The sequence below is a fragment of the Anser anser genome, assembly GCF_964211835.1.
Source record: "Anser anser genome assembly, chromosome: 3".
NCBI classification, from domain to species: Eukaryota; Metazoa; Chordata; class Aves; order Anseriformes; family Anatidae; genus Anser; species Anser anser.
Window position 1 is genome coordinate 86,371,433 of NC_139722.1, and position 23,806 is coordinate 86,395,238.

Below are 23,806 nucleotides of genomic sequence, written 5' to 3' on the forward strand. Positions count from 1 at the left end.
ATGTTTGTGGGTCAGATTCACAGCCTGCATTGCTCCATATTGGAACTGGGTCTATTTCTTGCAATCTTATCTTCCCAAAGAAACGAGCAAAATCCTTAAGCACTTTACACTCTGTTTTGCATTTACATCTTAAAAAAATTTACAGTGTCAAATGCGATCAGGAAGAACTCATCTACAATTTCCCTGGCTTGGTACCTGGTGATTTGCACATTATGGAAGAACTGAAGTGCTTGACTGACTCCTGTTTATTTACTCTAAATGCAATACATTCAATATTACCTGGTATATCCCATGCCTCCTCACAAAACCATTAGTTGTAGCCATTTAATTTTTTCCCCATCTGTTAATATTGCAAGATTATTGGCCTAGGGACCATCATTTGGTATCACAGTCAAGATGGTAGTGACACCTGTTAACTGTTCTTGCCCAGCACCTCCCTCCAGCTGACAGCATAAGGCATATAGGGTTTGTTTTCAGCTGTGTACAGATTTGTTAAGCTATACCGCCTTGTGCTATAACCTTCAAAGCACTGTGTCTTCCTCAAGCTGGAATTTACCTGAAAACTTCAGGGAAAATTGTCCATCTGTGTGCAAGAGCAAACTTGGAAAACTATACTGCTTTGGTTATGATAAGAAATTCTGGTATCTGTTTCTCTGAGAAGCCCTAGTTCACCTAGCCTTTGCAGGAGAACTTAAAAACTAGAGATGTAAATGGCTTTTCTGTGTAAGAGAAGAAAGACTTAAATTAAGCCACTGTTTAAGTCTTTCAAATCTGCAGTTCGCATACGTTATGTAGAGACATGCTTAAACCTAGCAGTCAAACCTCTTTATTTGTTGGGCATACTTAATGTCCAGCTCTTGTCATGTGTTCTCCCTGCTGTGGCTGGCTGAACCGGGGTCAGGACCTAGAATTGATAGATCAGGCCCAGTCAGCATGGGTTTACAAAAGACAGGTCCTCTTTGACTGACCTGATATCCTTCTATGACAAGGTGATGTGCTTAGTGTCGAGGGAAAGGCTGTATATGTTGTCTACCTAGACTTTAGTAAAGCTTTTGATACTGTTTCCCACAGCATTTTTCTGGAGAAACTGGCTGCTCATGGCCTGGATGGGCGTACGCTTCACTGGGTAAAACAATGTCTGGGTGGGCAGACCCAAAGAGTCGTGGTAAATGGAGTTTCCAGCTGGAGGCCGGTTACTAGTGGTGTACCCCAGGGCTCAGTATTGTGGACAATTCTCTTCAATATCTTTATCAGTGATCTGGATGAGGGGATTGAGTGCACCCTCAATAAGTTTGCAGATGACACCAAGCTGGGGGTAGTGTCGATCTGCTTGAAGGTAGGAAGGCTCTGCAGGAGGATCTGGATAGGCTGGCCTGATGGGCCAAGGCCAACTGTATGAGGTTCAACAAGGCTAAGTGCTGGGTCCTGCACTTGGGGCACAACAACCCCATGCAATGCTACAGGCTGAGGAAAGAGTGGCTGGAAAGCTGCTCGGTGGAAAGAGGCCTGAAGGTATTGGTTGATAACCGGTTAAATATGAGCCAGCAGTGTGCTCAGGTGTCCAAGAAGGCCAACAGTATCCTGGCTCGTATCAGGAATAGTGTGGCCAGAAGAACCAGAGAAATGATTGTCCCTCTGTACTCGGCTCTGGTGAGGCCATACCTCAAATACGGTGTTCAGTTTGGGCCCCTCCCTACAAGAAGGGCATTGAGGTGCTGGAGCACATCCGAAGAAGGGCTACAAAGCTGGTGAAGGGTCTAGAGAACAAGTCTTATGAGGAGTGGTTGAGGGAACTGGGGTTATTTAGCCGAGAGAAAAGGAAGATCTCTCTCCATGGAGACCTCATCACTCTCTACAACTACCTCAAAGGAGGTTGTAGTGGGGTTAACTTGATTAACAAGCCATTGAGATCCATCATAGAAATAGGGGGTTTGGGTCTCTGATGCTGTTCTTTGCGGAAAGTTACACTCCTGGGTAGAAGTTGTCTGCTTTCCACACTACCTACATTTATGATCAGTTTATTCCCTTTTATTGTTATACCAAAATTGTACTTGAGCATTAATCTCTGTTCTCTACTTTCTTTTCCATGTGACACACTCTCTGATACTTCTTATCTGAATAGCCCCCATCTGCGTCATTCCCAGCCCAAATCCATCTTTCTTGTGCATACATATAACTGAGGAGGGTTTTAAAGGGTCTGTCTGTGTCAAGCACTACTCATCATTTTCTTTAGGACTTGAATGGTGGAACAATGAGTACACATATTAACTGTAGATTTGGCAGTAGGAAAAATAAATAACTTCTGTAATGTATTACCAGGGAGAATATGAGATCTCAACTGCAGGAGATTGGTAAAAAGAAATTAAAAATAATTGTCTGTTAGGAACAATTTAAATGGATCAGATCTGAATTGATTTGGGGGGATGTGGGGAAGACAAGGGCATCAGAGAGTCATTGCTGGCAAGTTTATAGTAATAAATCCTTTTATTTGTTCCTAAAAGAAAATCCTTCCATCTGATTTTAGCTGACTTCATCTGATCTCTTTTGTTCGCTTCTTACCATTATTCTAATTCATTTCTTAATGTCCTTTGCTTATTGAATGATGTTCAGACCCTTTTATAATGTCTTCCAATTTTGTATCACTAGCAAATTGTATTATCACACTGATTTTTGGCTGAGGCATTAATGGAAATGTTAAGATCAAACCAAGACGAAGCATCAAGAAACTTAGTTATATTAAAATATGTCTAGACTGAGAACATAGCCTGTTATTTTTTTCTCTTAATATGTTCCTTCTCAACGTTATGGTTCTTGAACTGCTGCCTTTTTCCTATATTACTGATAATTTCCCATGTGATGCTGTACCAAATATGTTGCTGTAATCCAAACAGACCGACAAGCTTATCCTGAAAAGCTTTGTCTAGAAAAGCAGTTATTTTATCATGTGAAAGTATCAGGTTAGTCTGACTTGGTCTTTTTCGGTAAATCTACATAATATTTTACCTCATTTGTTTGTCTGCCATTTTGAAAAAAAATATTCTTTCCTCAAAATCTGTATAATAGCTTTTCTGCACCACTGAAATAACCATTACAAACATCTAATTCTGTATCTTCTGTATTTTCTGTTACTTTCCCCTTCTCATTTTTTTTTTTTTTTCATTTAACCTGATAGTTCTCCATCACTGATGCCAGCTTTTTGGATCCAAAAAGTCATGCTAATTGAGACATGATTTTTCAGCCTGTTCAATACTCTTTTAGGGATGAGCCCCCTCCATCTGAATGCCTTAACCTCTGATTTTTCCTTCCATTTTGGCTGCAAAAATCTCTGCTTTTATTTTGCCATTCCCGATAGCCAGTCTTTATTATATTGATTTTGGTCTCTCATAGTTTCACTCCACAGCTGCCACGCTTTTTACTTCTTCTTCTTCTCTCTCCTTTTCTCTGCATAGCTGCAAGTCTTTTATTTAATCTTTCTTAATCTAATTTGTTATGTGTATGTCAGTCTAAATTTTGCTTATCCTTTTATATTGCCTCCTATCTAGAATAGTGCTTTCTTTGCTGATCAGTCTTTTTGCTTCTTTCATTGTCAGCCTCTCGCTTATAGTTAGTATCAGTTTTGCTCATCTGTTATAATCTGTTTTTATAATGTCCTCATTAATTACTGTAATGAAATCAGGAAAAAGTACTATTTAATGAAGAGGCATTTGTAATAAAAGATACTACATTGTGTAATAGATTTCCCAAACTGTGTCTAAACAGTGCACTGACAAAGCTGAAGCACAAAGACTACATGTCTTTGAAAGAGGAAGATCTTTCACATTTTCTCACATTCTGAGGTTTTACCCCAAAAGACAAAACTCTTCAGTTCATTAGAAAACTGAATATTTTATTTTTCAAGGCAATCTGGAAGGCTTCAAATTTTGAATTAATTTTTCAACTTCTTCCCTGGCAGTCAGAAAATCTCACTAAAAATCCTCCTTAGGTTTCACTTTCTACAGCTGAGCACTGTGGCTGTAAGTGGACACATAGCTCTAAAGCTTATTGTGCATAGCTGGCAACCAGAAAGGCTCAAACTATTTGTCAGTATTTTAAGATTTATATTGCCTTATCAGAAATGCTGTGTGTCATAACATGGCCCCATTTTCCAACTTGACTGCTGAGCCAGAAAATTGAATAGTTGCTTCAGAAAATTAGTACAGTAGTAGACAGGCCAATACTAAATAGTTAGTAAGATGTTAATTGAAATGCACTTGCAAGAAGTGAATCTGTGGGTTGTAGGGTTGAACCATTAAGGCGCAAAATGCTTTGAAAATACAGAATGGTTACTCTGACTAAGCCTATAAGAAAGAAAAGATGAAAACAAGTGTATTTTCCATGCAGGTAATGTACTACACAAGCTCTATATCTATATAATCTTCCTTCTGAAAGGGCTAAAAATAGTATTATTTCAAAGTGACTGTTTTTGAAGTATAGCAACTTATAAATAAAATCAAATTACCATTAAATAATAAACTGAGATTATATATATGTTCATAAATAGTGCACACTATTTTAGGAGTTTTGGTAGCATGTATTGTTTTCAGCTTGCTGCTTAAGTGCTGCATGATTAAGGCCCTGAAAATATTTTAGAAAGGGAGATAAATTCACTAAATACTTTTAGACTTGGGTCTAAAGTTTATTAATTAAGCTTAAATAATAAGTGATTATTTTTTGTTTGAAAAATACAGCATCACTGTGACCTCAGTTCAGGGAAGGATTTAAAATACGTCTTCAGTTTGACTTCACTGTGTTGTACATGTTCGAAAGTCTGTTCACGCACAAATACTTTGCTGATAGATGGCTGATAGTTGATACAATGAATTAATCATCAAAGGGAAGGTTGTGATTTTGCGCAGTGTTCACCATTATAATACCTGCTCACCTTTTATATCAGTCTCATGGCGGGCCTGAAGGCTCAGAATCATATTTAACATTATCCTTTCTGGAGTAAAGCTCTTTGTATCACTGAAATTAGAGTTTTATTGTAAAAACATTGTTCATTTAGTTTTATGATTGTTAATATTAATTTATCTTTATTGATTGGATGATTAAGGTTTCTTCTGTAGGAAGAGTGTTATTGCTATATGTATCATTGTTCTGAGAAGAGGACTTAGAAAAAGTTGCACAATTAGGCAGTGAGGATGCATGTTCTAAGTCAACGGCTCTTTCTTATGCATCAGTCAGTTCAAGCACTAAAGTGGGTACAATCAAATTCCATTAAAATCAGTGAATGTAGTGAAGATAAGCCTTCATGGATGAAAGGATAAAATAAAAAGGAATTTGTGAGTGTTTCATTGTTTAATGTGGATTTGTTTTTTGGGCATTATTTTCAGAAGACACTTGAGGCTTCAGTGCTCTTGGTGTAGATTTCACGTACCATATAAAACCATATGTTTCCTCTTCTCATTTCTCAGGAGACCATAGGGTGAACAATTATAATGAGATGTCAGAACAGCCATTCATTTCTTATTTATCAACGCATGTGTTCCTGTATAGAATTACATGTACTTTTGTTTCATTTCAGTTTCATTTCTGAGATTAAGGCTGATCATGATGACTCTCTATAACTATTAACTCCTGCAAAATTCTTTGAGCTTTCCTGTCCTAAGAGGCTAAGAGAAATGATATTAATTCGAAGGAATAATATTACCTGTAATTTTCTAAAATGCTGTTTTAACATGCCCAAGTTTCTGGGTGGCTAACTATGAAATTACTGCTTTTTTATAACTGTTTAATTTCATTCCATAATGGAAAACCATTATACAATACCCAAAGGCTGATATGGTAAGTGGTTTCTAGAGCTTCTCATTTCATAAGTACTTTTATTGAATTAGTTATAGAATATATAAAAAATCATCAAAAGTTTTACCCTGGTCTGCCACAATCTGTACCTCTGTGTCAGAAAATCCTGAAGGTTTTGCTTCGTACCAATTGGCACAGGATGTTTCTTTAAATGGGCCAAACTGTCAGCTGAATAAATACATTTTGCCATCAAGTGAAATTGTTAATAGCTTATCTGAAGTATTATTTGGTCTTTGCCTGTTACTACCTACTAACAGAAATGGAAAAAAAAAAAAGTGGGGAATACTCTTCTTTTAAAACTTGGAATGAAATATTTTAGGTCAGTGGCCAGGCACAGTCAGAAAATGCACGCATGGATGCAAAAAGAGGATGAATTTTGAGCATTTGAGAAACAGTGGCTTCCATGTATTTTGTTTCCCTTTTGTGCACTTGTCCAGTTTTACTCACACAAAATTACTGAGCACTTTAGAGCTACAGCTGCCCCTTCAATTGTTCTGTATGCCTTAATACTGAAGTCCTATGTTGAAGCTGGTTTTGCCTGGTAGAAGATGATGCAGTCCCAAAGCATCCTTTCAAGATGTTAGAGACTTGCAGGATTGAATTGGCTCTAAAAATGGTGGCAGATTGAATCTGAAATTAGGAACACAAAGGTAACAAGTTCTTCATAAAAACATATTTCTATAAGAAGAGTATTCCCTATTTGATATATTTACCTTTGTGAGCTTATCTGAAATGAGTCAGAGAAGGAGGGGATTTTCTTGCAAGATGATGTGGCTGTGTTAAAATTTCAGTTGCAAAACATTGATGACAGTATGTGCTGTCATTACAGACCGCTATCTTCAGGAACACAATATTAGACTCATGGTATCTTAAAATCTGTTTCAATTCATCAGGCTGAACAGGGTTAGCAGAAAAAATGTGTGTATTACATTTCTAAATATTACATTAACACAAAATAGTGAAAATTGTTACTATATAATGAACCAAATCTTGGTTCCTCCAAGGTCAATAGGTAACTCTTATCCATTCCTAGGAGAAATCCACCAGGTATGATCTGAATTCAGATAAGAAAATATTAAGAGATCGTTGCATTTGTGTTCACTGAAAAAGAAACATTGTTTTAGCCAGCTATCAACACAATAGCAGTCTTCCCTGAGCTACATATAAACTTTTTGGGATGATTGTCACAGCTCACCAAAGACTCAATGTGATGCCTATTACTATTTCACAACTTTTAAGCAATTATATTTCTTTGTCAAAGATAAGAGACCCCAATTCCTGCTGCTTTCTGAGTTTAAACCTAGGATCAGCATTTATCAGTTTGCTAGTGGTTGTGGTAGGTTTTCAAGAAGTTTTAAAATAAAGATTCAGTATTTTTCTATATGATGTCGTCCACTCCAAACAAGAATTATTTCAGGAAGTTGTAGTGTATAGGAGTCAGACCTCAAAATCACTGGTGTCTTTCCTGGCCTTATAATGAATGAAAGTATGACTTTATGCCAGGAGTAAGCTACTAATTGAGCCTACCTCTCTGAATGTCTATTGTCTCTGTGCCTGATTAAAGCAGTGCCATATGCTCACTCCAATGAATACCATGAAAAGTCACTGATATAGAGTACTGTGCAATATGGCCGTGTATTATTGTGCTTTCCTCTTGACAGGGTAGATCAAAGTCATTGAAGGTACAGAAATGTATCCCCAAACATTGCTGTGAACAAGTTATGAAGATTGTTTCCTTGGAAAGTGCTGCTTTAAGCAGAAAAAAAAAAATCTACACCGTTGGAAGGTCAGTACTAGGAAACCAGCATCAATTTTCTTGATGAATTGGTAGTTCAGAAGCAATTCCGTGAGAGTCTTCAGTTCTGACAATACACGTGACTTTGGCTAGATACCTGGATATATATATATGTATTTATATATACGTGAGTAAACACAAAGTAGTGCAGATGATCTTTATCTCTTACATTCAGTGTGCTAGGACAAATGATATAGGCACGTAAATATGTCTGCCAAGGCTATCTGTAATAAAAGTAGAAGACAAAACAACAACAACAACAAAACCACAGCAAACCAGCAGTGTCTACATTGAAGAATCATGGGTCATAGTGTGCTGCAGTAAATCTACTGTTAGTAAAGTTTCCTAGAATAGGATACCAAACAGTATCAGTATCTCTAAAACACTGTACAGTTTTTTAGTCCTTTCTTTGAAGGGTTGCCATCCATATAAAAGGATTAGATAAGGTCTTGGAATAAGCACAGAATTTGTACTTACCTCAATTTCAAATGAACATGAAAAGGCATTGGACACGTATAAAGAGAGATGGGAGATCAAGTGTGAAGTCAGCTCTTTGTAACCATTCTTTTTTCACCTTGTTATTTAAGTAGTCTTGAGGTGGCTGTCAGTTAAAATCTTGCTAAAAAATAATGAAGATATACAATAGCTGATGCACAGAGAGACATGAAAACAAATATATGAAAGTGTGCAAAAAGCCTTCTTTAAAAGCTTTTCAATCTCCTGAGGTTTTAAGAAGAGAATCAATTCAAATGCTTCCTCACTCTAGTGTAAACATGGCAGAAAATAGTGGGAAATAGTTAAATCTAATGTGTCTGTATTGTACATCATATTAGCGTCTTTTAAAAGGTAAGGCTGAAGGTAAATTTTAGAGATTTTTGGAGCACTGCCTGTGGTTTGCTGTGTGACTGAATTTAGGATTTTTGTTTCATTGTTACTGATTCGGTGTTTGTGTGTTTTTTAAATGAAAGGACGAGTCTTGCTTTCACTTTTTTTTTTTTTTTTTTAATATTTTCTCCCTAAATGCTGCACAAAACATCATTTTATGTTCTAATTCTGGTCTCATCAGGGCAATACAATTCTTACTAAAAGCAGACTCTTTTTTCTCACCTTAGTGGAGCTGACCCTATAGGGAATAACAGCAGTTTTATGTTAGTGTAATTTTCTAGCTTTGAACGAAATCATTACTTCCTTACTCTGGACAGACTGTCAGGGTTTATTTTATTGTCCACAATATCATTTTACCCTGTGCGATTTCAATGGCTTCCCCCTCACAAAGCAACATATACCTCTATGACTCTTTGTATGCATTTGAAATGAAGTAAGACCCCATGGAAATCAGTTATGTTCTACTACAGGAAGGTGGATGTAATGCAGCAGAGAGTGTAACACTGCCTCGTGCAGCAGAAATGCAGCTGCAGGAAGTAGTTTCACCCTTTTTTTTTTTTTTTATTTTTTAAGGACGGAAGACTACTTTAGAATCTTTGAACAAAATACATGTGATAAATACACAAATGATGGTTTTGGTTTTAAGTTGTCTTTTGGGCCAGCAATGACTGTCTAGGATACATCAATTTCTACTTGCATAGTCTGTCCTTGCAGAGCCTGAAGCTTAACTTTATAAAGTTGAAAATCTTTGAAAATCCTTGAAAAAAATCCTTGAAAAATCTTTAATTTATATCTGGGAGTACTTAAGATACAGTTTGATCTTTCATTACAAATAATTATTGTAAAACAGAGCTTTTCAACCTTTAAACATCAAAGCTTCACTTCAATCCATTGAGATTTACGATTTTCACAGTTTATGTATGGGTAGGGTGTGAGGAATTGCTGTGCTCTCCTGTAGCCCCTTGCTGGTGAGGCATGCAGGCTTAAGAAAGGTGAAAATGAACAAGTGATAGAGCTTGCTTCTATGGTCTGTAGAGAAGCTTTCTGTATCTCAATTATGTACTGACTTTGTGCTTTGCTGAGGGCCTTGAATAAATGAAAATGGTGAGAAGAAGCATTTAATAATTACTTGTTATGGTCTTATAGCTTACCCTTACTTTACTTCCTTGGGCAGTGTTACTAGTCTGTTTCTTACTGGGCAGATATTCACGAGTGCATGTGTGAACATGCATAGGATGTCCTCATCCTGCCTGAAGCCAGTGGCAGAACTCCCATTTGGACTCACTAGAGCAGGGGTCTGGTCCAGGGCTATTGCTTCTGAGGTTTCTCTTCAGTATCTGCTATACTTTGCTCTGAGTATAAGAAACACCAATTCTTGTAACCCTTACAAAAATTTACCCATATTCTTCTCACCTGAATGAATCCATGCAATTTTCTTTAATTCCTGATATAAGCGCAATAGGCAAACTCATTGATCTTTCTCTCTAAAGGGATTTTACTAGCTTAGAGTCTGTGAGATTTATGAGAAACACAAACTGTTTCAAATTATGTCCTTATTGACATTAATAGTTATTTGCAGTGATACATCTCAGTCTCTCAACTTCATCCAATACATCTGCAGTGAGTCATTACCCCACTTGAGTTTTTATTAACCTTAATAGCAATATTTTCCTCTCATTTCTTTGTGGGTTTTGGATTCTTGGTGTCTGCTCCTGCCCAGGATTAGTATTTCACACACTACAATTCATGCATCTCTAAGGAAATACAGCATCCACTTCATTCCATTGCAAAGGCTATATGATTACTAAATCTCTATTTCCTATTGATTTATCTGCTTTTGATATCTGATTGGACCTTTACCCATATGTTTTTCTTAAAAATGTCTTGCAAGTGTTTTATTTTTTTTGAACTTCCAAATACAGCACATTATTTCCACTGTCTTTTTTTTTTTTTTTTTAATGCACAATAGTATTCCTGCTTTCAAAGAAAATTCTGAGGCAGGTGCAATGTATTGTACATACAGGAAGAATTAGAAGTATTGGTGTTCCCTTGATATTTATTTTTGTATGTGGATATTTGCTGTATGTGGATACTTGGAAAAAGATTTCTTTTCAAACATGCATTTTGTTAACCTTCACAAGATAAAAATAAAGGATGGTTAAAAATAAATTAGTTGCAACTTATCTCTTCCATGCTCTAATTCATTGTTGATCGAATCTTCCTACAGTACTGATAGCAGCTTGTTAATGCTGATCTCATTATAGGTAAGGGTGAAATATTTAATGGCAGGCATAATTTCTTTAAAAACCACTGTACTTAGTAACTAATGTAATTATACCAGGAGGCATAACAGAAGAGATTAGTGCAATAAGTGACCTAGCTTTAATAATGTCATCAAAAATCGTAATTGCAAAATTATCCACTATGTTGTGAATGTTCACTAACATAATATTCAAGTCACTCATCATTTGCAGCACTTCATGAAGTAAGCAATTATTCTTTCCAGTGTACAAATATAAATTCCATTAATTTTAATAATCCCCTCCTCACCATGCAGTCCTGAGAACTGTATATTTAGACATAGTACAAAATGCCTTCAGCCATGACTGAAAAACAAGTATTGTGACAGGTAATGTTTGGATACCAGCTTTCTAAATCTTGGTACTGAGCATATCTAGAAAGATTTAGAGGTCAAGTTTGAGATAAGAACTCAGAACTGCATATAGATACACTCATAAAAATGTCTACAACCTAGTCTAATAAAGATATTGGCAATATGTCCTAGATTTATTTCCAGATAGGTGCATCTATATCCATCTGTCCATTGATCTATCTACCCATCTATTGATACATCGATCTATGTCAATCTATCTCACAATATATTGTTGCTATATTTTCAGGACTTAGGTCAAGAGAAGAGTTCAGAAAGACCTGAATGAAAATGGGAACCCTGACAAAAATCTTTTTTTAAATTTATTTTTATTTATTTATTTTTTATTTATTTATTTTCAGTCCTGCAAGAACTTTATTAGTCAGCAGGGTGAGGGATAGATCTGGTTCTTCTGTTTTCTGGACTGCATTAAGCTCTATAGTCAGAATAAATATGAAATCCACATTTCCAACGTGAAGAAAAATTGGTCAACTATAATGGCAGTTTTGTGTCTAATTCCTTGGAATTTTCTTGCCATCTTCCCATGTAAATGTCTGCATGGGGGGAAACCTGCTGGGCTGATCTACAAAACCTATGGATTGTGCTTCTCCAGATCCAATAATGGTTACAGTATTTATTATAATAGTTCACAGAATCATAGAATGGCCTGGGTTGTAAGAGACCTCAAAAATCATCTAGTTCAAATCCCCCTGCCATAGGCTGGGATGCCACCCACTAGATCAGGTTGCTCAGGGCCTCATCTAACCTGGCTTTGAATATCTCCAAGAATGGGGCATCCACAACCTCTCTGGGCAACCTGTTCCGGTGCCTCACCACCCTCTGAGTGAAGAATTTCCTCTTAATCTCTAATCTAAATCTCCCCTCTTTTAGTTTAAAACCTTCTCCCTTGTCCTGTCAATATCTGATTGAGCAAGGAGTTGCTCTCCGTCTTTTTGTAAGCCCTCTTCAAGTAATGAAACGTTGCAATGAGGTCCCCCCGGAGCCTTTTTTCTGTTTGGTGTTCATCTTCCCTTATTGTTGCTCACCACGCATTTTGCTGCAATCTCTAGGGAACAGAGAATTCTTTAATGTGTGAACTGAGCTTGGTACATTGTGGACCTTTCCTTCAGGTACTTCTGGAGGACAAGGAAAAATGCTTATATTGTGAAATCTTGGATGAAAATGGTCTTAACAAAACAAAGCGCACTAGGTCTGAAAACTGGAGAAATTTCAAAGCTAAATTACCCAAGTAATATCCTAATAAAAAATACATGTGGGATGATAAGAAAAAAACTATGTGCAAATATCTGCCTCCACTGAAAAGCCTCCACTCCATCTTTCCCAATTCTGTCTGTGTAAAATGTGTCTAGTCTAAGAAAATCACTTATATTCCCTGCAAAGTTGAGAAAGAGAAGAACCTTGAGAGAGTAATTCATTCCATGTACCTTAGACATCTATCTAAGGTTGAAATCAATTGCTTTTGAAAACGCATCTTGCTTTTCAGTAACTGCAATGGAAGCTTCAATTGCTCCTTACTGAGCCTATATGTTCATTGTATTGATGTTGGGCTTAGACTAGATGCCTAGCCTTCAGACAGCTAATATGTGTGATGAATACCATCTGTTTTATCTTTAGCACAGAGATGCAGTATCCCATCAAGTATGATCTTGATTTTATAGCGAGGATCTGCCATGAAGCAGACTAGAAATTTTAAATCTTACAAGGAAAGGCCTTCTTCCCTTTCCTACAAAGGCCTTTACAGAAACTCTAGCAGTGAGTTTCAATAGTTTTCAGCGATGCTATGAAATTCCCATTGATTTATGTGAGGGGTTAGACCAGCAATGAGCTGTGCTGAAAACATAATTCATGATGATTGTTATTGCACATCTGCTGGCCTTTCTCAAGGCTGTGCAGGGATAGCTTTTGAGCCACACCTGCTTACCTCTGACTTCCAGAATTTGCTGTGAAGTCTGCCCAGCTGGATTCTTGGGGGGGTGGGTGAGATGGGGAAATAAAATATTTGGTCAAACCAAATGTGGACTTCTTGGGCTGTCTCCAGCAATGTTACCTGTTGGGAGCAGAAAGAAAAATACCAAAAATATCATGCTGTGAATTGTGAGGGTAAACAGTTTTGGAAGCGTTGCCAATAATAGTGACTTTTCCTTTGTCAACTATTATTGCCAAAGGCATTGTATTTGCTGGTATTTCTAGGGTACAATTTCCATGCTCTTGCTGCTTTTTCCTGTAACCTAGACGTATTTTCATTGTTCTGTGTACATTGCTTCCAGTTTGTATCTCATGTCTGTGACTTATTTTTTACAGCCCTTTGTGTAGTTTTTTGTTGTCAATGGTAAGAATCTCAGTGATTTAGACGTTTCAGCTAAGCTCAGAATTCTTTTCTCTACTTTTATGACTATGCCTTCTGTAAAGTCCAGTCACTAGAGGAAACAAACAAACAAAAACAAAACAATGCCCCACACCTCATAATATTTAGTGTAGCTAGGTGTTTTATATTATAAATGGAAATATTATATAGTTAATTTAGATGACAATACGTTCAATTGTAAGTTGAGTTGTAATGAAATAAATGCATATAATTACATGCTGCTATTAATTTATACAAAACGCATAACTGAAGGTTATTACATGCTGGTGAAGTAATTTACAAAATGAATTTAGGAAATTCTGTATTTTATTTTTATAATGAATAGGGTTTAGCAAACTGATGTTACTACGTTTTTCTGTGTTTGACTTGTACAGGTCTAGGGCAAATTTATGCCTGGTGTAGTGCCATTAATTTGATGGGAGTTACATCAGAGATATGAACTCATTCAGTTATTGCTAGTACCATCTGGAAATTTATAATGCCACAGCAATGTTTCACTTGCTGAAGACACATTCATCCTTTTTGTTTAGGATGGGAAGACGGGGATTAAAAATTGAAGATCACTTCAGCTTGCTCTATATCATCTTATATTCCCTTGTAGGCTTTGTTATATTTGGATGATGAGATGTGAATTTAAATAATATTTAAATAAGCGTAATAGTGCAGTCAAAAAAAGATGCAATAGGCCTCCTGAGGCAAAACAAATTCATGAATATCAGCATAATACTTTTACAATAGGAGTAGATACATATTAAAAAAGGCACCTTTGGAAAAGTGGCCACAGCTATTAGTTCTGTATCCAAAAGAGGCAATGTTCAGCAAGGTTGACCTTGTGGCAGAATGCAACTTTTACTTCTGCTCATTCCTAATGACCCGAGGCATGGTACTGTGCAGGATGCTGTGTTCCTCAGAAAGTTTCGCCTCTGTAATTGAAATGAAGACAAATGAATGGACACAAACTAGGTATAGTGTTTTCTGGTCAATTTCCAGTTATGGACCATATGTATTTTTTAACCAACTTAAAAATGTCAGAACAGAGGTCTTCATGTAGTCAACAGAATAAAAGTGCAGTGATGGCTATAGTGGTTTGAGTTAGGCTTTCACCTTCCTTCAAGCCTGGTCTCTGATGGGGATAGTGTTGAACACTTGAGGAATGAGTATAGGAAACAACAAGCACAGAGTGGTGTTTCCCTTGGCATATGCAGAGAGCTGTCTCTGCTGCTCTTCCTGACACAGCTTTATGTCTCTGAGTTAGTGCTGGCATTAGGAGCCTTGCTCCTAGGACTAGAAGACACCTGTGACAAAGTCCAGCTCTATTCTGCCATGCTGCATAATTCTGCTGGAATTGTTTTCTTCATTTTATTTTCCATTTGTTTATGAAGTTATGTTGTTTGTTCTCATCATTTTTATTGGCATCTAGTCCAGAAATTTATTTTTCTCCTAATTAGAAACCTCTGCCTAGTTTTGAGACTATTCTTTATCCGTGTAGAAACATCAAATGCTAGCTTAAGTCATTTCCCTTCTCCCCTGCCACCTCCAGAGCACAAAGAGGAATTAATGCTTAAACACGTGGTGATTTCTCATTTGCTCAGAAATGTACCCCAGCTCCGTCCATGTCAAAACTTCAGGTACCTTAAGGCCAGGGTTACAAATACAGTAGAAATACAGACAGTTATAACTACACAACATACATAGCATATATAGATTTATATATGCTGTGTATACACGTTTATGTCTGTGTAACTGATCTCTCTCTGTTATGCAAGGTGACAACACTCCAGAGCTGGCAAAAATTATTTTGTACTAATGAGGCTAATTTAGGCATAATTAATTGTTTACCACAACCCTACTTTTTTGTGGCATCTTGAGTTAATTTATTAAGAACTTTATGCAAGTATGGAGGCCTGAAAGTCTGCGTTATGTCATCTGAAAAACTGACTTTTCTATGCCTTAAGTATGTATTTTTCTTTCCCGTGCCCACAGCAGGTCTGGGACAGGCAGCACACCCAGCGTGGCCTCTTGCAGTGATTCCCTGCAGGTAACACAGCCCCCCGAGGCTGCTGCGCCAGAGGGAAGTTGTCATGTTTGTTGGCAGCGTAGGGATTGATGGAGCACAATGCTGACAGTCACCTTCCTCATCTTCAGTCTCCTTGAGTCACGTGGAACAAGGCAAGAATTATGTTAAATGTAGTGGTTTTGATTAAATATAAATGGGGAGGTGTGTTAACAGGTATTTACTGTAAGTCTTCTGGTAGCATAATTTCATAATTTTGCCCGAAGTTGCCTACCCTTAGAGGTTTATTTGCCTGTTAGGTCCTTGTTATTCGTGTCTGGTTTGCATTTACAAAAAACAGAACATTAATCAAAACTGCTCATCTTTGAAATTAATGGCAATATTGCTGTGCTGTTCACTGGAAAACACATAAGAAAATTTGTATTCAGAATGTGTTTGCAATTATGGTGCATTTTTATCTAAACAGGTTACAGTTAAAAATGAAAAAAACAAAAACATTTTTCAATGATTCTTTAATTTAAATAAGTTCATTATGTAGCCATCTCATGTCAGGGTGATGAGCATTTTCACTATTTATTACAAATTATTGTAATGAACTTAGATAGTCCAATATAAGTGTGTTTTTGTATAAAGGAGAGTTTGTGCAGCATAGAACAGATCATTTGTCTTTGTTGCAGTCAACTTGGTAGACAAGTTGTCTCTGTAATGCTAATAACCACCCATTTTTATGTAAAGAAATGTGGAATAAACTGTATTTAGAAATACACATAAAAGTATAAAAATATCTGAAGGGTCACTGATACCAAAAAAAAGAAAAAAAAAAGCCACCAAAATTCCAAACCATCTTTGAAATAAAGTACATTACAAGAGATAACCTCCAAAAAATCAACCAAATTAGTAAATCAGAAAAAGTACATTTAGATGTAAAGGTATAGTAATAAAACTGAAGATCAAAGGGGAAAAAAATGAAGTGTAAATCTGAATGTTAAAACACATTCTGGCAAGTGCATCTTCCTAAATTGTCAGTATTACAGTATTTATTTTTTATTTGTGTGTAAAGACATGCTGAACAGCAGACTTTCTGTTCCCTGCAGGTATCCTTGACACAACATAAATGACAAGGTATCGTGTAGTATCAACCAGTAGCAGCCAGAAAGGTGAGTGGTGAGTCAAAATCTCTTTTTACTATTCCAGATTCACTGCTGCTTCAGTCCCCTTAATTTCTTTCCTCAGTTTCTGAAGCTTGTGGTCCAGAAGAGTTTCACTTCTTTTGTTTGCTGGTGGAGGACCTAAGTGCTCGGGAATTAGCTCTGAGGCAATACCTGAACATGAGTTCTACTTCCCACAGTACACCTAGAATAGTCAAGGTGGGTGCCATAATTTGCTGCTGGCGTAGAATAAATTACTCCTTTCTATGAGCTCAGGCTGCGAAGGAGCAAGTTCTGTCTCAGCTGTGCATCAGAGTTACAAGTCCTGGTTGTCCTACTCCACCTTTCTTCTGAAAGACAGTCTACCTCATGGGCTTTAGTATGCAAAAAGTCAGCAGTCTCTGCTGACTGTTCACTTGGTAGCATATGGTTATATTTATTTTTTACTGTTATGTTAAACTGATGCTTTCTGACGTAACATTTTTCCACGTTGAATACCACAGCATATTTGAAAATGGTTAGTGATAAATTTCAATGGCCATGACTGCAGTAGAGGAATATTTTCTGAAGTTTATGCTGTCATATTGCCTAGCACCAAAAGCATCAGACATATTTCTTTCTTTCCCTGTTCAAGAGTTTAATTGCTAGCAGTCACAGGGATGTTTTACCACAGGAGGCAGAGTTTAGACACGTGAAAGTTTAGTTATAGTAGATTCCTGGCTGTATTTAGCCAAAGCATGAAAATCTGTAAATGGAGCCTTCAAAGACATTAGATACTGAAGTATTTTACATTGCTAACGTTCATCACAGGCTACAGGCATTGTGCCATCTCTGTTCCCCACAGGGAAATAAAACTCAGACAGCTTTCTGAGTTCACTTTCAAGAAGATACAAAGCTGAACGTTAAAGTACTAAATTGGTGCTTCAGTCATACCATTTGTACCAAAAAGTTTATTTAATGTCCAGCTTCAGCATTCTTTATGTAGCCAAAAGAAAGGATCTTCTTTGGTCAAGAGGATTTTTTTTTATTTTTTTTTATTTATTTTTTTTGTTGTGCAGGAATGAGCCCAACTCAGGGAGAAGAATATAGTCTAGGTAGCACACAATAGGCTGCAGTAGCAATCATGTCTGCTTCCTCCTCCCATAAGGAGATTTCAGGAGGTTTCAGTTCCTACTGAAATCAGCCATCCACAAAGTCCCATTTCCATCTCTACAGCCTCTTGGTGGAGTGTCCTACTGCCACTACAGGGAAATGGCTGCCTGTCCTTTTAAGGGTCTTCTTTACCTGCTGAGGTGGAAACTGGATTTGGGAGCATAGGCTGTAACTGAGAAGCGTATAGGGGTAGGTACTGCTCTGAGGGCTTTAGGAATGATATATGTTACTCTGGACAGAGGTCATCCCTATCTATTGTGTGGTTTGCAGCTGGTGGAGGGAACAAAGAGACAATGTTGGTTACGTTCTTATATAAGCTTAAAATTTCATTTGGCTTTACAAATCTGTCAGCTAGCAAATGTAGTATCAAGCCTGTGTAGCATTGCCTTGATAAGTTGCCATCAGTTTGGACAGGTGAAAAAAGACCCAAACTCTATAAACAAGCACTGATACAATTTATTGATGCTGAAGGATTTATTTTGTTGATACTGTCAACGTTAGTGTCTCATCTGTCTCTTCTGCAGTCTGAAAAGTTTCTGCAGTGAATTACAGACACTCAAAATTCCTTTTCGACTGATATTTTGAGTGTTGTAGGCAGAGATGGATAGGGAGAAAGTGAAGTCTGCAGAACAAAGTCAATAGAAACAGACCGAAGAAACTAGCTTGAGGAAACAGAACTTCAGCATTGGAAACTCCAAATCAAAGGCTTTTCATGTCTAGGTACCAATTTAACAGCCACTAAACCTGCATCACTTTGGCGAATGCCAGTAAAATGTTCCATCTGGTGCAGACAAGTTCTGATAGTTATAAGTTTATAAAACTTACTGTTTGTTGGATAAGCCTGGGCTATGCTTCTGAAACATTACCTGACTTTTGGTGAAACAGGATGTCCTTTGTCTTAGCAGGGTTTGAACAGTCTTTTGTTTAATTAGGATAGAATTAGATGCACTTTTCTGAGCATGCTTCTCTTTATTCTCCGGGAAGGGATCTCCAAGTGTAGCAAGGACTCTGGACAATTCTCTCCCACCTTCCATTAGCATTTCCTGATGTGGTTCTAGAACATCTAGCCTCAAACCAGCTGCAGCCATATCCTCAACTTTTTCAACACTGCTGCAGTGCAAGAAGCATTTTCTCCTGTTGTATCAGGTATATGCATCTTTAACTCCTTAACACTCTGTAAGCCAATGTAGAGCTTTCCCTGGTGAAATCATCCCAGAGATCTTTGGAAAATCAGTGAATAAGGATTAAAACAAAAAGGCATTCATTCAGATGTTCTGTTCAGGACTGGATTCATGTAGATGGTAATTTTTTTTTTGTGTTGTTGCCCCTCTTTCTTTTTTTTTTTTAACTACGAGTAAAGTTTTTTTTCTTTTTGCCAAGCCTATATTGCTCATATGAGCCAGTAGCATGGAGCGGTGGTGCTCCGATCCCTCCCTCTCTGTCCAGGAGCATACAGACTGGGAAGAACTGGGAAGTGGCCTACCTGGCCCTGTACTGTTGTATCCCTAATGGGCAGCAGCATTTCTTCAGGCCAAAGAGACTGTGACAGTGAACTTCACGATCTTTTGTATTTCTCTGACTGGTAGAAATGACCTTTGTTCTTCAAAAACCCATGGATCGTTATTTGTTTAATTGCTTATTTAAGTGCTTTTGTTAAAATGCACAGGTTTTTCTCAATTGAGTGCTGCAATTTTGCACAAGCTAAGCAGCTCACCAGTAAACAGCAGCGAATGGAGTGCTGCAGGGAATGAGGTGCTGCTGAAATTTCACCACCAGCCCTTTGTGTGGAAAGGAGCCCTGTCCCTTTTTCCTGGGTGTGCGGCTCAAGTGTCTTCTGGTTTGTGAGGTGCACGGGGGGAACCTGTTCTCAGCATCTTCACGGGAGCTGGGGAGGAAATGTCACTGTGCTCTCTCCATTTTGCACAAGAGATGAAGGGGAAAAAACATTGGTGCAAAAACTGAGCTAGTGAGTTACAGCTCCATAGGGCAGGGTAGTCCTGAGCTATATTGTTGGTGCAGAGGCACCTGGCTCAGCAGCTCTCAGTGAGCTGTCACTTTAAAAGCACTTATCTGCGATGCTGAAATCATACACTGCTGCTGCTCTTATTGCAGTGCTAAACATCTATTAACACTGACAGTCGAGTAATGAGGTGACTGCAACAATTAATTTCCATGTTTCCATTGATCTAGACTCTGGAAAATTGTTACATTGATTCTTTATGAACATCTGAATAGAGGGAGAGGGCGAAGAAAGGAAGTCCTGTGTTTTAACACTTTCACCTTTCCATTAGACATTGCCAAAAGGCCACTGTCTTTGGATTGCTTTCCTGTTTTCAAGTGCCAGAAATTTGATATAGTGTTATTTCATGGTTTGCTGAACATGGGGAGAATTGCAACCAGCGGTGCATTTTTGCAAAATCCGCGTAACCCTCTCTTGATTTTATGCTGCTTCAGAATCTGGTGAAACAGCTTCATTCTTTCTCTGTATCATGATGACATATCACAAACAATGTTACTAGGAGACCAAAATATCGCTGGAATAGACAAAGAATATTAAGATGAATATATCTATTGATTGAATACACCACCTTTTTTTTTTTTTCTTTTCTTTTCAAATAAAATAATAGTATTAAATAATACTACAACATTTAAAACATCCAAACACACTAAAAATGAACAATTGCTCTAAAGGCAGGAGATGAAAACTAGACTTTCCCCAAAGACAGGCTGCTGTCAGTTCTTGCATTTCTCTTTATAGATCTACGCTTGAAATGACTGCTCTGGTTAAGAGTGTAGCAGGCTGCTCTAGGTTCAGCAGTGAGCTTTAGGCTGAAGAATAGACAGTGTGTTGGTAACAGTAACTAACAACAGCAACCATTAAGCAGACACTACCAAAGGGCAATATGGTCTTGATTTTGGGAAGGCAATTGGATCTGCCTCTTGTGCACATGGGCGTAGCTCCACTGAAAATAATTGCCCTCTATCAGTCGGTGTTGAGATTTGGGCCTACTGCTTTCAATACGTCAGTGAGAGCTTACAGCGGGCTTGGGCGTCATCTCCTCTCCTCTCAGCACCTGGCAGAAAGGAGAGAGAGATCTCAGGAAGCTGGGAGTTGCAGGGTTTATCTGATGAGTGCAGCTGTGTGTGGAGCAGGCTCCAGCAGGAGCAGTGATGGTGCGAGCTCTGATGCCCCGCAGGAAGGAGCCACGGTGACCCAGCATCAAGCAGCGGGGCTGTATGTGGTGAGTGTGGCTCTGCTGGAACTGGGTGCCAGTAATTAGGGACGGTTCAGCTCTGAGCATCCCGGAGACACTTGATCGCTGTGATTTCCATTGTCTCATGTAGACAAAGCCGTGGTGAGCGCTAAAGCAACTCTAAAATGAAAAAGTAACCATAAGGCTGTTTCTGTGGCATTTAGTTCTGGAATTAAATGAATCTAGTAAGTACTGAAATTGGAAATCATGCTGTGGAAGAAGGTTTTCTGAAAAGGATTTAATTATCTATCTGAATCTACTTTACCAATCATTATTTCTATGGTAGTTGCTGCTTAAAGCCTTAACACTGATCATGCTCTGCTGTGCCAGGTGCTGCATGGATGTATAAGAGACAGTCTCTGCTCCTGAGATCTTTCCATCAGCCGTGCAGAAAGAAAAGCAGATGGTGCACATGCTGGGTACAAGGAGGGGCTGCTGAGACTGATGTCCGAGGTGGCTGATCCTGCATTTCACTTCCAGAGTCAGGGTCAAGATCAACCTCACTATGCTACTTTCCCTGAAGAAATGATACTCTTCTCTGCAGACCTTCTTCCCACATGTGTCTGTTCTCAGGCATGTATGAGCTACGTGTACTCAAACTCATAATCTAGTAAACAAGTAAAGGGAGGAACAGGGATATCAGTTTGTCTGCAAATTACCTCATATAAGAGTTCAAGGTAGCTCCAGAGCAGTCTTTCGCCAGATGGATGGTAGCTTTCAGAGGTAATTTGCAAAGGCTGACTCTCTGGAGACAGCTGTGCAGGAACTAAGAAGGAACCTTTCTGTTAAATGTGATGCCAATCATGTTTTCTAACAGAGGGTTTGGAGAGAAATGTGGCAATCATTTAAATCACTGAAGATCACTACTCCATTGGTGGTGGTATAGCAATAGTCATGACTTCATGTCAGTGCAGTCAGAAAAGCACCTCAGTGGATTTTCAGGAGTGACATGTACCAGTCTCACTAGATTTACTGGAGATCCTAAAAAATAAGGAAAGGTAATGAAGTAGGTGGCAAGAAAAACTGAAGTGTAGGAAAATTTTGGCTCTCTGACATATAGGACAAATCATCACCTTCCAGCTAGTTGGCTACCACAGCTGGCAGCCTTCTAATAACTTATGTGTAAATTTTTCATTGAAATATTTATTTTACAGATTTTTTTTCTAAAAAAAACCCACATGACTGACCAGGCCTAGCCTGTCTGGCCCATGTGTTACTCCAAATAAATCCAACAAGCAAATGGAAGTGTTACCTCTGGTATGGGAGGGTAGTCACTGATTTTAGTAAAGCTGCACTACCTTTTTTCATCTGCTCTGTCTGGTCAGCAATTTGTCCTGGATGATGTCTGTCAGCACAGTATTTGTTTATGTCATGACTCCACAAAAGTCTAAATTTCAGACTATCGTTGAATTTCACACCCAGACTGAAGTGTTATAGCCTGACACATTTCAGCCTCCTTTTTGCAAAGCCCTCCAAACTGATCCAGCTTGGATCATAGCGTAGAAAACAAAAGTAGCATTCAGCCTGATCAGCTTCCTGATCTGGTAAGGTATAGATCCACCAAAGGCCTATGCTGGTACTGCACAAAGGGATGTGCAAGCAGGCATTGGCAAAGACATCAATAGCACAACAGAATACAGGTTTAGCACACCTTTATTACTACATATTTTAAAAGTTTCTTCACAGGGGAGTGCTTGCCGACTGTATTATGGCTTCACTGCCAATTTTTCATACCAGTTTATCTCCCTGTTTCCTTCTATATGACCTCCAGAGATTTTTTCTCTTTCTGTTATTTACATACTTCTTCCTTAGAAAAAATAAAATATATGTATTTTTTCTTCTGTAATATTTTCCCATGAAGTCTAGCTTGAAGTTCCTATCAAATTTAAGTTCTGTAATAACTTTAATTTCTCTGATTTCTAACGTGACCCTCCTGGATGATCTCAGCCTTCTACTTTATCTCTTTCAATAGTTCTGATCAGAAAGATCTCTGTAAAAAACATTTACAAATAAGGAGGTGCACAGAAAAGTAACGTCAGCCCTCAGTTCTTCAAGAGAGCAATTTATATTTTCTCTTAAGAGCAGAGAAAGTGAGTTGCTTTATTTTATTAAAAATGCAGAAGTTAACTGCCCTATAAAAGGCTAGGAAGAAAATCCTTGTGTTCAGGTGATCAGCAAAGCTTTTGATTCAGTGCTTATGCACTGGGAGCCTGGCTTAACTGCTGGCCCAGTGCATTTGGGGAAGGGGCCATGGGACAGACAGACATCTGCAAACAAAACTGGATGTGTCTGGTCCTAGGTAATTATCTCTAGTTAAAGGAAGGAGAGGAGTGCTTCCCTCCAGTGTCTAGGGTAAAAGGAGGAAAAATGACTCCTGGAGATGTTTCCATTGTCTGTAAGGGGGTGTGCATAGAGCTGGACCTAGATCAGTGATTATTGGTAAACTAAAGCTGGATGTAGGATCCCACTGTGTCAGTAAATAGCAAGAAACAGGTAAGTAATAATTAGACAGCATCCAGAGCTACAGTCAGCCAATTAGAAGCAGCACCATCTGGCCACCACTGCAATCAGCCCCTAGCCTCTGTTTTAATGGGGCACACACTTTACACCTTTCCATTCTCAGAGTGGCAGCAAGTCACTGATGTAGTAGAATTGTCTGTTGGAGCCATCACTCACTACTT

General features: G+C 38.2%; 1 protein-coding gene across 1 annotated transcript in view; it reads left to right on the forward strand.

The window, feature by feature from the left end:
* LOC310898120 (uncharacterized protein) overlaps positions 1-23,806 on the forward strand; it is a 515,041-nt gene that overhangs the window by 378,501 nt on the left and 112,734 nt on the right. The window contains exons 8-9 of the mRNA XM_083832600.1: positions 15,541-15,726; positions 16,666-16,728. Of these exons, the coding sequence (XP_083688726.1) occupies positions 16,686-16,728 (43 nt within the window). The 5' untranslated portion in view covers positions 15,541-15,726; positions 16,666-16,685. The remainder of the gene's footprint in view (positions 1-15,540; positions 15,727-16,665; positions 16,729-23,806) is intronic.